The sequence below is a fragment of the Pongo abelii genome, chromosome 6 (assembly GCF_028885655.2).
Source record: "Pongo abelii isolate AG06213 chromosome 6, NHGRI_mPonAbe1-v2.0_pri, whole genome shotgun sequence".
Classification (NCBI taxonomy): domain Eukaryota; kingdom Metazoa; phylum Chordata; class Mammalia; order Primates; family Hominidae; genus Pongo; species Pongo abelii.
The window spans coordinates 104,173,665-104,189,629 of NC_071991.2; the positions used below are offsets into that span (position 1 = coordinate 104,173,665).

The 15,965-nt window shown below is 38.9% G+C and overlaps 2 protein-coding genes across 40 annotated transcripts in view; one reads left to right on the forward strand and one right to left on the reverse strand.

Moving 5' to 3' along the window:
• HBP1 (HMG-box transcription factor 1) overlaps positions 1-10,353 on the forward strand; it is a 38,733-nt gene extending 28,380 nt beyond the window's left edge. For 26 of the 38 annotated variants that reach the window (XM_054558937.2, XM_063725529.1, XM_063725528.1 and 23 more), the window contains 2 exons: positions 3,692-4,009; positions 4,148-4,994. In XM_054558937.2, the coding sequence (XP_054414912.1) occupies positions 3,692-4,009; positions 4,148-4,343 (514 nt within the window). In that variant the 3' untranslated portion in view covers positions 4,344-4,994. 38 annotated transcript variants of the gene reach the window in all.
• Positions 10,354-10,369: 16 nt separating this feature from the next.
• COG5 (component of oligomeric golgi complex 5) overlaps positions 10,370-15,965 on the reverse strand; it is a 377,278-nt gene continuing 371,682 nt past the window's right edge. For both annotated transcript variants that reach the window (XM_024250412.3, XM_054560623.2), the window contains exon 22: positions 10,370-11,456. In XM_024250412.3, coding sequence (XP_024106180.1) covers positions 11,342-11,456 — 115 coding nt within the window. In that variant the 3' untranslated portion in view covers positions 10,370-11,341. The remainder of the gene's footprint in view (positions 11,457-15,965) is intronic.

Genomic DNA, 15,965 nt, shown 5'->3' on the forward strand with positions numbered 1-15,965 from the left:
TTTATTGAAAGCAGTCACGTAGGTTTCTTCTGCTTGGCACATACCAAAATCCAAACTTCCAAAGGGAGCAGGCATTCAGAGTAAACTGTGTTGTTTGTACATTCAGTTTAGGCACAGTAAACTACTCTTCTCAGTTGTGGGAATGATGGGACGCCTCAAAATCCAAGTTCTAGAAATTAGTCAAGGGTCAACCTTGTAAGTAGACTTTTGGAAGGATAGCAGTCATTTCTGCGTAATGAAACACTGTATCTTATATATTAAGAAAGATATTAATATAACTAATGCTATATAGTATTTATATGTTGTATTTATGAGTAATATTTTCATAATAAAATTATTGGAAAAAAGAAATGATAAACATTCAGGAGAGTGGTTATTTCTGGGGATGGCAAATATGGAACTTAGTGATACTAGAAATATTATTCTTAATTTGGATTGTGGGTTCCCTCATTTATTTGTATGCTTCATAACTTAACATATATATGTAAAGTTTACATAAACTTTTTTAAAGTAAAAGGGAAAACTTGCCTGCCTAATTCCTGTTTTTCTGAGATAGCAAATTCTTACCATTTGATCTCACTGAATAAATAATCACTCCCAAGATGTTAGTCATTGGTCTCATTTTACTGTTGAGTTACTTCAATATAACAGCAGGAGCACCCACCCTGCAAAGGAGTGGAAATGGGTGGTATCATCATGGAGAAACCACGAAAAAATTGAGAAGCTGAAAGTAACTATATTTTCATTGTGGATTAGACTGGTTAAGGGAGATGATGCCTGGCGGAGGGGGAGGGCAAGAAGAGAAAGAGGTAAGAAGAGGAAAAAGTCCAATTGGGACTGCTCCAGGCAAACTCTCAGGTCATGATTTACAGAGGACATGTGAGTAGTTTCTAGCTCAGGAAGAATCAGAAGTCAGTAATCAGTTGATGAGCTCTCATATATAATTCAAGGTTCTGTTGTAAGTAGCCCATTCTGAAACACTGAGAATTGAGGCCAACCTTCTAGGCCTCAGGCGGGTTTAAAACAGTCAGTTTTGACTTTTTGAAGTTGACATTTCTGTTCAAGTAATATGATTTAACAAACTTATTGAGTGCCTACTATATATATAATGTTTATTTAATATTAATTACCCTATTTGTAGATTATATCCTCATTTTACAGAGAGAAGTAAAGTTGAGAGAGGTTAAGGAACATGCCCAAAACAAAGGCAGTTAGTATCAGAATTAGGATTCAAGCCCATATCTTGTAAAGATCATGAATTTTGAGTTCTCTAGCTACTCACCTAAGATCCTTCTACAATAATAGATACTCCTAATGGCGAAATACACTGTGCCAGCCTCTGCCCTGTGTCTTACGTTTATTGTTCTTTTTGGCACCACTGCATAGCATAGATTTATTTTACAGATAAGTAAACTGAGGCTACAGGGTTTATTTAACTTGCCCAAGGTCATATTACTAGCTGGAATTTGAACTCAGTTAAAATTTTCCATTATTATGTTATTCAGAATTGATTAAAAAAATGAGTTAAGAATGGCCATACCTCTTTGCTTCCAGTCTAGAGAAGGAAATGGATTACTAAATGTATATTTACTGTACATGCTGATTGAGAGGCAGTGTAGCCTGATAGGAACATGAGCTCGATCTGGACTGCCTGGATTCAAATCCTGGCTCTGCAGTTGATCTGCTGTGGAAGCTTGAGTGAATTAATATTTCTGTGGCTCCTTTAAAAAAATCTGTAGAATGGGGATAATATTGGAAGGATTAAATAAGTTAATATATGTGACATGGTTAATAGGCACTACATTATTGTGGAGTTTGCCATTAAGACTAATGATTAGTGAGGTGGGAACGGGCATTGTAAGCTTAAGGAATGGCATGTACACAAAGTAGAGCTGTGAAAGGCACATTTGGGTACAGGTGCTTTAGTGAAGAGAATGAATGCTTACCTAAGGTAGTATAGCAAAAGATGAAGCTGTTTTTAAAGATACTCTGTGTCATTACTGCTGCAGTAATAATGTTAGTCATTGAATTTTGTGATTGAATATTTAAAACTGATTTAAGTTGTATCCATAATGGAAGTAGATGATAGTTATATTTGTGCCACTAGATGGTGGAGTTTTCAAATTTTAGTAATTAGCTTACCCAGTATCTTTTAGTATTTTAAATTGTAATCATTTTCCATCAGTAGAGATGGGTAATTTTGTGTCAGTGCTGAAGTTTGCTATTTTTCTAAATTATATATGGGAGGGGCTGAAGATATCTTACAAAAACTACAAACCTAGAAAGCAGACATTGTTTTCCTGACATAATACTGATTGCTAAGCATTCATTAGGTAATTTTGGAGTCATAGTTTAAGTACATTTATTTCATGCAATACTTTCAGAAAAAAGACATTGTGTGCTTGATAATTGGTAGAAGTCATTTACTGTGTGTAGTCAGTGGCAGGGACTGCCCTCGTTCCTTTGGCTGTTTCCATCTATCTTTAGAATTTTGTAAACTCATGTTTTACCTTTAGGCAGATGGTATTCCTGTAGCTAATATTAACCTATTTTGATGTATTACCGGAATTTCTGTTTCAGGGAAGGAAGTAGGAGCTAGGTTCAGATTAGAAGCTGAATAAAAGGTTTCCTGCCAAGAAGATAGAAAAGTACTATAGGCAGAAAGAGAGTTAATGCTGGAACAAAAGAGAATTCTTTAGCTTATTTCCATGTCTATGTAAACTGAACATACAGAACAAAATGTGGCCTTTCCTGACAAAGTCGGGTTTTTACAGTGAACTTTATGTTATTAGTCTATGTTATAGTTCATGGATGGCCTTTCGGGAGACTGATGTATGTATGGCTCTCTTTACCTAAACAAATGACCCAGATTACTGGGCATTTTAAGTTCCTTTATTTACTTGTTTTTTATTTTTTTTGAGACGGAGTCTCACTCTGTTGCCCAGTTGGAGTGCAGTGCCGTGATCTGCCTCCCGGGTTCAAGCGATTCTCCTGCCTCAGCCACCTGAATAGCTGGGATTACAGGCATGTGCTGCCACGCCTAGCTGATTTTTGTATTTTTGGTAGAGTTGGGGTTTTACCACATTGCCCAGGCTGGTCTTAAACTCCTGACCTCAGGTGATCCACCCACCTCAGCCTCCCAAACTGGGATTACAGGCGTGAGCCACCAGGCCTGTCCTTAAGTTCCTTTAGCCACATTTAACAGCTTTTCACTGCCTTTCCCAACCTTTTGTTTTCTGTAGTAGTCCTTAGGCCTGGTATGTTGCCTGCCACTCCATTTTAATTTTCTAGGTCTAGGTGCCTATAGGTCAAGAAACCATATTGTCAAATTTGTCCAGAAATGAATTTAAAGTAAGAATAAGTGGGTTGTGTAGGATTTGGAGGAGTTACTTGCTATGAATAAAGTATGCTGATTATAACATTCCTTTGGGGGCTTCATAGTCTTTTTTAAGCTTTTGTATTATCTGCAGAGGTTTTTTAAAAAAATTAATTTTAGTTAGCACATACACAGATTTCATTTTATAAGCAACTATCAGTGGCAAAAGTTGTTAGTGTTGGTAACATGATACAGGGGGAAATGCACTGAAATTTCCAATCAGATGTTGTTTGTTTGTTTTTTTTAACCTGCTTTTTAGAAATCAGAGAATTCAAAATTGAATTAAAATCTCATTTTTTTTTTTAAATTTTATAGCTATGACTTCACACCTATGGATTCTTCCGCAGTTTATGTGTTAAGTAGTATGGCTCGCCAGCGTCGTGCATCTTTGTCTTGTGGAGGACCTGGTGGTCAAGACTTTGCAAGATCTGGATTCAGTAAAAACTGTGGCTCACCTGGATCATCACAGCTCTCTTCCAGTTCTTTGTATGCTAAAGCTGTCAAAAACCACAGCTCAGGGACTGTGAGTGCCACTTCTCCTAATAAGTGCAAAAGACCAATGAATGCCTTCATGCTTTTTGCCAAAAAATACAGAGTTGAATATACTCAGATGTATCCAGGGAAAGATAACAGGTAAAAATAGTGATAATTCTGATTATAATAAATGAGTAACACTTCAATACGGTTCATGGTAACTGGAATAGTTAAGTAAATTTATTCTTTAATAGCTTTTATTCAACTCTTAGGTTGACTTTTTTTTTTTTTTTTGAGACGGAGTCTCGCTGTGTCACCCAAGCTGGAGTCCAGTGGTACGATCTCAGCTCACTGCAACCTCCGTCTTCCAGGTTCAAGTGATTCTCCTGCCTCAGCCTCCCAAGTAGCTGAGACTACAGGCGCCCACCACCATACCTGGCTAATTTTTTGTATTTTTAGTAGAGACAGGGTTTCACCATGTTGGCCAGGCTGATCTCGAACTCCTGACCTCGTGATCCACCCACCTTGGCCTCCTAAAGTGCCGTGATTACACGCGTGAGCCACTGTGCCCAGCCAGGTTGACTTTAAAATAAAAAGTTTAAGTGGAATTTTTAGGGTTATATGTAATTATTTTATAATACATAGACAATTGGGTTACCTACCTTAGTAGTAAGGATCTACCTTTTATTATTTGTGCTGTAGCCCAGGCTGCAGTACAGCGACGCAACTCACTGTAGCCTCTATCTCCCGGGTTCAATTAATCCTCCCACCTCAGCTTCCTGAATGGCTGGGATTACAGGCACATGCCACCACACCCAGTTAATTTTTGTATTTTTTGTAGAGATGGGGTTGTGCCATGTTGCCCAGGCTGGTCTCAAACTCCTGGGTTCAAGCGATCTGCCTGCCTCCCAAAGTGCAAGATCTGCCTTTTAAAATCATGTTATTTACCTGTTAGAGGACACAGTTCTAACAATTAACAGTTCTATCTTTATGGAACAGCTTTTCACCTGAGTCAACTATGGATTGTACGGGGAACTGGCAATTTGTGGCAATTTGTAGCAAGTTGCCAGAGTTGTCAAAACGCTGAACTTAAGAGCTGTCCTCAGTAGACGCTGGGAATAAAAATCAACTCAAGTCCTTCCTACTCTGTTGCCTGTACCCTTACTCATCTCCGAGTCCTGTACTACTGAATCCCTCTCAAACCAGTCAAGTTCTCCACATATTAATAACGCTGTCTTCTTCCAGTCTTTGTACCCTGAGGATCAAAACTACCATTTGCTTTATCTTGGTGTCATGAGAACAGTCAGATGTAACACAGTAATGAATAGCTTTGTCCTAGTTCCTTTAGATACATAAGTGTGTAATTAGTGAGTCAAGAATTCTAAGAGCCTTTTTTTGTTTGTTTGTTTTGAGGCAGAGTCTCACTGTCATCCAGGCTAGAGTGTAGTGGCAGGACCTTGGCTCACTGCAACCTCTGCCTTGTGGGTTCAAGCGATTCTCCAGCCTCAGCCACCCGAGTAGCTGGGATTACGGGCATGCACCACTACACCCAGCTAATTTTTTGCATATTTAGTAGACGGGGTTTCACTATGTTGGCCAGGCTGGTCTCAAACTCCTGAGCTCAAGTGATCCACTCACCTTGGCCTCCCAAAATGCTGGGATTACAGGCATGAGCCACTGGCCCAGCGCTAAGAGCCTTTTTAATACTATTGAAATTTTTTAACTCTTGGATCTGTCAGTCATTTGTGTGACTTTTGGCAATTAATCTAAGTTGTAATCCATTTCTTCAGTAAAAAGAGTGGGTTTAACTGTGTTTTTTAAAAGAAGTTAGTTTGGAAGTCTACTTCTCTGTGACTGACTTTTAGGCTTTAAAGACATTTTAAGAATAATTTGTACCTTTCCCCTTGCTCAATTTTTGTTTTTCCTGAGAAAATGACTGGCCTTAGATTTAGTGACAGGTACATGCTGCATTTCTCTTTTTGTACATTTCTGGTATTTAATTATTAAACATATCCTTTGACATCTAGAAACAGGATTCGCGTCCCTGTAAGTCTCTTCCCCACCAGTAATTGAGAATGTCAGCTGGGATGCATTCTGTATTTATTTCCAATTCTGGGGAACTGGACTATCCTAAGGAGTGTAAATCTCATTTTATCCTTACATGTTTTGTTTTTTCTGATCTTTTTATAGGATCTCTAAATCAGGTTATACCCTTTATTGCTCAAAAATCTTTATTTTTTTTTTTTTTGAGATGGAATCTTGCTCTGTCACGCAGGCTGTAGTGCCAGTGGTGTGATCTCGGCTCATTGCAACTGCTGCCTCCCAGGTTCAAGTGATTCTCCTGCCTCAGCCTCCTCAGCAGCTTGAACTACAGGCATGCACCACCACACCTGGCTAATTTTTTGTAGTTTTAGTAGAGATGGGGTTTTACCTTGTTGGCTAGGCTGGTCTCGGAACTCCTGACCTCAGGTGATCTGCCCACCTCTGCCTCCCAAAGTGCTGGGATGACATGTGAGCCACCGTGCCCAGCCAAATCTGATATTTTCTTTACATTTTAGCATTGCTCCCATGTGATATACTGGTAATCATCTAACATTGAGGGCCATCAGATGTCACCTATCTCTAAACTGAATGGGATAAATCATAATTTTGAAATTGGATTTTTTCCTGTCTCTAATAAAGCTGCCTTAATTCCGTGAATAAAGAAATTCTCATTTGGAGGCAAATTCTGAGGGAATGGAGACTAGAATAGGTCAGAGACATGTAGCTCATTTTAAGTTGCTATAAATGTCCATCTGGATGTAACATTCACTGCAGAAATAATCTTTAGATGTGTATATTTTACATTTGTTGGGGAATACAGAGTATAGTCTATAGCATTGTATGCATTTCATTACCTGTCATCTTTTAGCTTAAAATAGTAAATGTTTCCCAAGTGCCACCCCCTTCAAAAACATCTCATATTCTTTCCTACTGTGGATGACTGAGATGGTGTGAGTATTTATTGATTTGTTTAAATGTGTCAACCATTATATGGTACCTTTAACCCAAGACTAAAAGTTTTTTTTCTTTTTAATGAGTTCTGCAAATGGAATATAAAAATTGGTTTTCGTTTTATTATTTATTTTTGAGACAGAGTCTCATTCTGTTCCCCAGGCTGGAGTACAGTGGCGGGATCTCAGCTCACTGCAACCTCTGCCGCCCGGGTTCAAGCGATTCTAGTGCCTCAGCCTCCCCAGTAGCTGTGATTGCAGGCATGTGCCATCACACCTGGCAAATAGTACATCACACCTGGCCCGCCTTGGCCTCCAAAAGTGCTGGGATTACAGGCATGAGTCACAACGTCCAGCCCAAAAATTGGTTTATAATAAAGGAAAATGCAGCACAATGTTTTAACTGCATTAACTTATTGGATAAAAAGACAAATACACTTGTAGGAGAGCGTCTGTGGTTTACTGTTCGAAGGCACAAATGCCTGTTGCTTTGGCTTCCATATCAGTCAGTATAAAAATCACTTGATGTGCTTTGTGCAAAATTTCCAGGACCTTATGTTTTACATGGGTGTCATGAAGTGAATGGCTAAAAGCTCTTCATAGAAGGAAGGTGGTTTACATCTGTGTGCCCTAGGTGAGACTGTTTTAGTAGGTTTCATAGCAGAGTAACAAACAGGAGAAAATAGCTTCTGATATTTGTCATGATGTAGTCTATCAGTTTAACTTCTTACCATTTTGAGTTTATCCAGTTTTCTCAAGTAATAAAAAATACTGTCTAAAGGTTTATTTGGTTTTCTGTTAAGAGAGAAATAGTAAGATACGCATAGTTAATTCTACACTTTCACTATGATTGTGTGAATGAAAAAAGACCTTTATCAAAACTATTTGATAGGTTACGGGCACAAATAGTAAGATTAGCTTTTAGTACAAGTTGAATACATCATGCTGCTGATACGGAACAATGGATTATTTGATGCGGGATTTTACTGGAAATGAGCATTATGGCCTTGACCTTTTCCCATCTCTATGATAGACAAGATTTTCATCTTTTTTAACTTCACATTTTTCTCCTGAAGTAGCAGCACTTGACATGAGATTTATGAAAAATGTGTGCCTTCAGCATTGTGTAAATATTTATTTTACAGAGCCATAAGTGTGATCCTTGGTGACAGGTGGAAGAAAATGAAGAATGAAGAGAGAAGAATGTACACATTAGAAGCAAAGGCTTTGGCTGAAGAACAGAAACGTTTAAATCCTGACTGTTGGAAGAGGAAAAGAACCAATTCAGTATGTTTCAATAAATAGTGTTTAAAATTATCTTGCCTTATCCGTGTAGGTGTACTGGCATGTTGGAGCAGTTGTTACAACCTTTAAGAGGTTGTGTTGATGCTATCTCTAGCATTTTTATACTTCAAAACCTAATAATGTTATCACATCATCATATAAAGACTGCCTTTCCTCAAGTGTCATTTACTCTCTTAGCATGGCAAGTCGAAATCTCAGGCAAACTTTAAAAAGAATGTTTGTTCTAAACATTGAGTTGGAAAAATAATTTTGGAATGCAGTGTTTCTAGTTGGGTTGAAAGATAAGCATTATTAATCCATTAATATCACAGTAGAAAATGTCTCTAATAATTTTTGGTATGTCTCAACAGCTTTTTTTCCTTAATTGGTGAGGGACCAATAAGGCTGGAGGTGTGGGGGTATGTTAGCTGCCATTCATGGGGGCTTGTGCCATTGGCACAGAATTTATAGATTGAAAATTTTCAAGGAGGAGAAGAAATATAGGCCCAGGAATGGTGGCAAACAAGTCTGTATGATAAGCTATCTTGGATAGACTTGTTTCTTATAAAACTTTTCCATTACTAAACTAGCATCTTTTAGGTTCAGCATTTTTAGATTAATTGCAAAAAAATTGCATGTGATACAGTGGGGTCAATTTGAAGTATCATTAAAAAATGAAGGGAAGATACCAATAGTTTTATAGTAGGAGGGCTGGCCAAAGATATTTTAAATTCATTGTGTACATGTGCCTGTTTCTTAGTAAAATGCAGGTCACATCTGTTTACATTTTTCAACAATTTCTTTAAAAATAGTGGTCAGTAGTCAGATGAGAGGGTGGTTGAACTGAGTTTTGGAAGTTCTTGGTTAATTTAGAATTTCATGTGTTTGGACTTTTCCTGTATCCCTTTTCTGTTCATCCTGACTCAGTGTCTTATCATTGCATACATTTTCTGGATGCTTGAGTCATCAGATATCAGCTAGCTTTTTAAAATCACCTTTAAGAAAGCAGTATTTTCTAATAGTAAATTTATAAACATCTTATACATCTTAGCTTTCATATATAGGATTACTATGTATTGATTTGTAAACATTCATTGAGTTTAATTTTATTTCCACAGGGCTCACAACAACATTAAACCAGGATGCTTATGTTCTTAAGTCTATATTTGCATATACATTGACTCTTGATGGAAAGACTTAAGAAGATCAAGGTCTCACCATTTGTCCTCAATTCGTGTGACCATAAGATACTGATAGCATTGAGTCTTGAAATGATTTAATAATATGAGTGAGGATTTGCTTTCTCCATTAGAGCATTAAGCTAAAACTATCAACATTTTAAACCAAATTGCCTTATTTTTCTTCCAAACTTCATATATGTCTATCAGGTAATATAGGCTTGAAAATTGATATCCTGTGGTGCTAAAGTACAGTAGAAAGAGAGGAGAAGTGTATACATGTTTTATTTTAAATTGTACGAAAGGGGAATTTAAAAAATATGTAACTGCTGTTTATACATTGGCTCCTTACTGCTTATTAATCTGTATTGTACACATGATGGAATGAAGCAGAAGCTGGGAGTCGGCCTTTCCTCAAGTAACCACCACATGGCTCAGCATCTGTGCCAAACATAGGCGCTCCTAGTCTGGTCAGTGCCAAGAGGCTACCAGAACATGTGGCAGGTGGCTGGTGTTGGTGTCCCAGCCTAAGAGCCACCTGCTGCAGTTACCATGGCATGCTGAGTTGATGCACCAGGTGGCAGCAGCCATCCGTTATTTCCAATGGAGACCTAGCCCAGGCCAAGGTAAAGTTAGTTAATAGCATTGGGATATAGTCACTGTAATGGTGCTATTAACAAACAAACAAACAGTCAACACCATTGTATTTTTTAACTTCGTGTTCTGTATCTCCTCAGCCATGTATCTTAAATATATTTTGTCATCATAATCTTTATGGTGGGGGCAGACTTTGCACTTACTGCAGTGCAACACTTGCACTTTAATTTTCCTCCAACTATCTAAAATTAGAGCAAATACATTGGCAATACAGCTGCTTTTGCTCTGAGCTACAATCATGGCTTTTCATGTTACTTACCAAGTGGTGTTTCTGGTTAGGAATCACAGCTGTAAAATTGATTTCAGTTCATTACACTTCTTCCTGATGTTGCCCCTAAATTTTGCACACTATATTCTTGTATATTATTTCAAATAAATGGAAAAAAAAGTTGCTTATCTCTGACGTCTACTGATTAATCTTGGCTGAATTTTATTTATGAGTTCTCAGAATAACAGGTTCAGGAGATGGAAAACATAAGGCAAATTCCTAACAAACACCGCTAATTAGGAGGCTGCTGATGGGATTTTAAAAATTATTAAAAACAAAAATGTTAATAGTTGCACAAGAGCCATCAGAAAATAAGGACTTAGATTATCTACTATTTATAGAGAATTGCTATAGAATAAAAATTTTTATTTTTCACGTGGCATCTTTGTTACAAGGTTAAACAGCCCAAAGGTCTGCTTTTAATAACATGACAAAGTGTAACAAAAGCCTTGCTTTATTTAAAGATCCAGTATGACACACTTAAACAAGGCCATTTAACCTTGTATCTATCTTAGCTTGGGATGTGCCAGTGGTTCCTCAACTTTGTTGTCTATGGAAATCATTTTGGGAATTTTTTTTTTTTTAATACTGGTGTCAGGCTCCCACTCCTAGACATGTTAATTAATATGGAGTGCAAGTTGGGCATCAGGATTTTAAAAAAATCCCCTGGTGATACAAATGTGCAGCCAAATTTGGAAACCACTGAGCTACATGCTTATTTAGTGAAGAAGGCAGGGTTGGGGAAAGCGGGGTACATGTTATATAACTTGATCATATCCCTTTAAAAGAAGTGGGGACTTTGGGTTTATGTACCCATAGGAGGACTTGGTTATGGATGGGAAAGAAATTTTAGCCTTGTACAAAAATCTGAAAGAGGAAAACATCTTTCTGGAAAAATCAGGTCCATGGAATTAAAAGGTGGTGATGACGCAACATTTTTATGCTAACGTATAAGTAAGTGCTAAAGAGGTAAATAAACGTCGATAGGAAATACAGAACAATCAATTACATTCTTACAATAGTAGATAGTAGCTGTCTTTTGGAGTATGTGTTTAACTGCCAACTATGAATGGGTTAGCACAAAGTGGAGATGAACAAAGATTTCATATCATTACTGAAGAGCAGACATAGCCTTTTGAAGCAGCTGAACCATTATGGGATAAACTGGTGCAAATTCTTTGCCTTCTCTACTTCTCACTGATTGAACGTAAGCTTCCAGGGCTCCCCTGAAAACCAAAATGAAAACAATGTCAAAATATTACATAAATCACATAGATTAGGGGATACCAATATATAAAAATTATTAATAAGCTCATTTCTGGAACTGTTAATGCTCAGTTTCACAAGCCAAGTGACCAACAGCCTTCACTCATTTACTGGTAGTGTTACTATGGTTACTACATTTAGTGTGAAAAACTATAACCATGTTTTCAGTCTGCATTGTTCTTAGTGGTCTAGTCATATACTCAGAGTCCTCTGGCTGTGTAAATATGTTCTCAATTTCCCTTTTCCCTGCTTCCCTACTGAAGACACCTGCAACAGAATGGGCATTTGTGCCTACTCCCAGAGCTCATGAGGGGCATCCTGCGCCTCTGAAAGGCACCCTCAAGAGTACAAGGGGATGGGGCCCTTTGGCACATTCGGTAACACCAGTAGATGCATTATATTCCTGTTATTTGATGAACTATGAACAACCAACAACTAGAATAAGTGCTCTTGGGCTGTAATGGCAAAATACATGATCGGGAAGCAGTCTGAACTTAATCAAGGGGATGTGGTACCATTCCATTACTTATGATTGTGATCTCATGGTTTAGGTTGGGGGTTAGCAAACTGCCTGTAGGCTGAATCTAGCCTGATGCTTGTTCATTTATATATTGTCTGTGGCTGCTTTCACACAATGGCAGAGTTGAATAGTTGAGGCAGAGACCATGTGGCCTGCAAAGTCTGAAATATATCTGGCCCTTCTTTCACAGAAAAAGTTCGTTAGTCCCTGAACCAGATCATCTGTTTAAGTGAAGCTAAAAAGAATGGTTACGAGATTAATTTTTAATTATTGGTCTATTTAAGTATCAGGTACACAAATACATTTTTGTCATAATTATATTTTCTTCAAAATTTCAGTTTGAGATTGGAGCATTTGTATAAAGATGTAAGTTAACACCCTTACTCAGCTCACATACGATAGCACTTAAGTGGTTTTCTTTTTGCTCTCAAATACTGAAAATACTAATCTAATTGGGTTCGTTCAAGATTTTTCATTAAATTGTGGGGAAAACACTTCCCCAGAGTCTGGCTATCACTGATCAGTTTGTAGTGCCCTTCATCCCATAAGCCACTGTCATACGTAAATTTCAAATCTCTTAAGTTCCAGCCCTCGACCTCCCCCTCCTGATCTCTGCTTCTTCCTGTCCTCTGGACGGTTTTATCTGACTTGCTTCCAGGTGGCCCTCAAACTCACTTGTCAAAAAATTGGGGCAGCATTCTGCCCGCCTTCCTTTATTTCAACAAAGGGCACCATCAACTTAAGGTCTCTAAGTTCTTTTCCCCTCCTACACTGAAACAATGACCAAATCCTATTAATTTGCTACACACATTTCCACATCCAGTCCCTCCTCTCCCCTTCGCTTCACTTTGAACCCTTGCTATCTTGGGCCCTAATGATTGCTGTAGCCTCTTAAGGTGGTGAGCATCCTACTGCTGTTTCTCCCCTGTTCTGGTCAGTCTTCCGTATTATAGCAAGAGCTCTCCCCCTGAAGTATTACAGCACTTCCCATGCCCTATTCTTTATAGGAAATCTGCAAAGGTCTGACTTCTCTATCAACAGCCTTGACTTAGCAGAATCCAGCATTTTGGAATCCCTGAAGGCTGGTTCCATGCTCTAGTCAGTGCCTAGACTCAACCCAACTGAATAACAGCTTCATCATCAAGCTGCTCCCAGCCCTTTCTGTGCTACTGCTGGGTTTTGGATAGCTTTATGTGGCCTAAAAAGACCCTCAAATCATTAGTTGCCATTTTTATGTTACCAAGTAATGTGCAAAGCATATTTGCCCCATTTGTATGGCCCAACCTGGCTGCCCACCTAGGGAAAGATTAAGGGTGTTTGTTCATACATTATTATGAAATAAAGCTGTATCTGCCTAACAAAGTAGGGGGTGCCAAAGGGCCTGTTTATCTTTGGCCATGCTGAATGTTTCATTTAAAGAGCCACATTCTCTTAGCCCCTTGCACATTATCTTCCTTATCCTTAGAATACCCTTCCTTGCTTGCTTTCTTGCGCAGCTCTTTATCTCTTAGGACTCGGCTTCAATGCTCCCTTTTAAGGAAAGCCTTTCTTAAAACTCCAGGCAGCAGGAAAGAATGGAAACCATCTTGGAGTCACACAGGTTTGTGAAACGATCTAACTTCTATATCAACAGCCTTGACTTAGTAGGATCCGGCATTTTGGAATCCCCGAAGGCTGGCTCCATGCTCTGGTCAGGGCAGGAGTACTTTAAATCAGGTACGTAGGGGGATGGGCAAGCCCTTACTGAAGAAGTGTAGCTGCTTTTTTGTTTTTTTGAGACGGAGCCTTGCTCTGTCGCCCAGGCTGGAGTGCAGTGCCGCGATCTCGGCTCACTGCAAGATCCGCCTCCCGGGTTCACGCCATTCTCCTGCCTCAGTCTCCTGAGTAGCTGGGACTACAGGCGCCCGCCATTGCACCTGGCTAATTTTTTTGTATTTTTAGTGGAGACGGGGTTTCACCGTATTGGCCAGGATGGTCTCGATCTCTTGACCTCGTGATCCACCCGCCTCGTTTCCCAAAGTGCTGGGATTACAGGCGTGAGCCAGAAGAAGTGTAGCTGTTTTAAATAACATGGAAGTTCATACCATTACTCAGCTCACATACCCAGTTTCAAGTCCCAGCTAACATACGACTCTCAACTGGCATGCAAGATGGAATTTAGTGCTCTTAGAGAACAATGTTTTGTGAGATGCCTTAGTTCAACCACAGCTGACCCTGAATGGAGATATTTGTCTATAAAAAAAAACTTGCTTCTTTTAGTAATATGCTTCTAGTTGGTATGCCATCCTGGGAAATTGTCTCCACTCCCCAAATGTAGTCCCTACAGAATCATATACAGTAAAGAAATCCCCAAGGGCTCATCTGTCTTTAAGACACCGAAGTGTATGTATCAGTGTATAAGTGTTTAAATTCACAGGAATTATAATCATTTCATAGTGAATGGATTAGATATATTTGATGGACAAAAATCAACTTCGTTTCGTTGGCATTTAAAAGGATAAGACATCACATAAGTTACACAATATGTAGAAGAAAGATCAGAAATGAGTTTGGTTAGATTTTTGGGTAGTCATCAAAAACACCATCAGAAGTATGGGGAAAAAAAGATTAAGCTGCCCTCCCACATGAAATTAGAGCAAGATTTTTGAGTACTTATTAAATTACTTCATTTGCTTAAGCAAAACATTAGCTTTCTTGGAAGTCAGGCCAAGCGTTATGTAACAGTCTTAATTCTGGTTTGTAACCAAAATAAGTAGATTATTGAGGTTATCCTTATTGGGAAAAAAAACACGATTAGTAGAGGAATGGTTTGTGGTAACATGGCAACACTGTTCAACATGACAAAAACTAGCCAAGTGGAGGTTTTCATGGAAAACAACATTGATTTTTGTCAGGCATTTAAATATTCAATGTGATTAGTAAGTACTGAAATGCATAAATGACTTAAAGATACACTACATGCCTCAATAAGCAGTTAAGCCCAGGCTTTTTCCTGGTTCCATCCTCCCTCTTGGTCCTATTTCAGGCACTCCATTCACAGAACTGATAGGTAGCTAGTGACACAGGGGTACCAGGAGGAGAAACATTTCCCTCCATCAATGGAGATCTTGGGAGTTCTGCAGAAATACAGAGGAGCCGAGGGAATGGCTTCCAGAATGTGGACCCTGGACCATGGCAAGAGAGCAAGGGATCCAAGGATGCACATGGCACCAAGCATTCTCTGATGGTGTAGATAAAAGTACCACTAGGCTAATAAGGTCTGTGAACATTTTTGACACCACAGAAGTGTACTCCTACTCAAAGAGGGCCATAAGAAGAAGAGTTGCTCTCCACGGCAAATATCCAGAGTAAATGGATTTGAGGCCAACCCCACCACTGTTAACCCCACCACTGTTACAGAGCTTGAGAAATATTTCCATCAAAGACTCTTATCTTTATTGAAAACACATTCAACACTTACCCACAGGCAGGAGCCAGCCGGCTGCCTCTGCATCTGAGGGAGCACATGTGTCTGGAGCACCTGCCTGATGCAGGCTGAACACATACAACTGCCCCCATTTACACCACTTGGTCCCATGAGTAAGTCATTACTCTGATTTTCAAATGAACTTGACTAGTATTCATTTAAGCTCCAGAAAGCATCTGGTGTCAGAAGAAAACAGGAAGGCAGGATGGTTCACTATTTCCCATTTATTCAGCAGCAGTAGTTACATTATCCTCAATTTGCCCTATTTTATGACAACCTAACATATTACGCTGGGAGGAACAGAATGAGTATACAACCAGGTTTGCCCCAGAAGCTAAAACAAATTTACTGACATTTAAAGAGCAATACTCACCCTCAGTTTGTCTACAGGGGAAAGAAATTCATCCAGTGATGCTTCAGTATGCAAGAACAAAATTGTTTTGCAATAATACATAAGAAAGAACATTCTCTAGGACAAAAGTC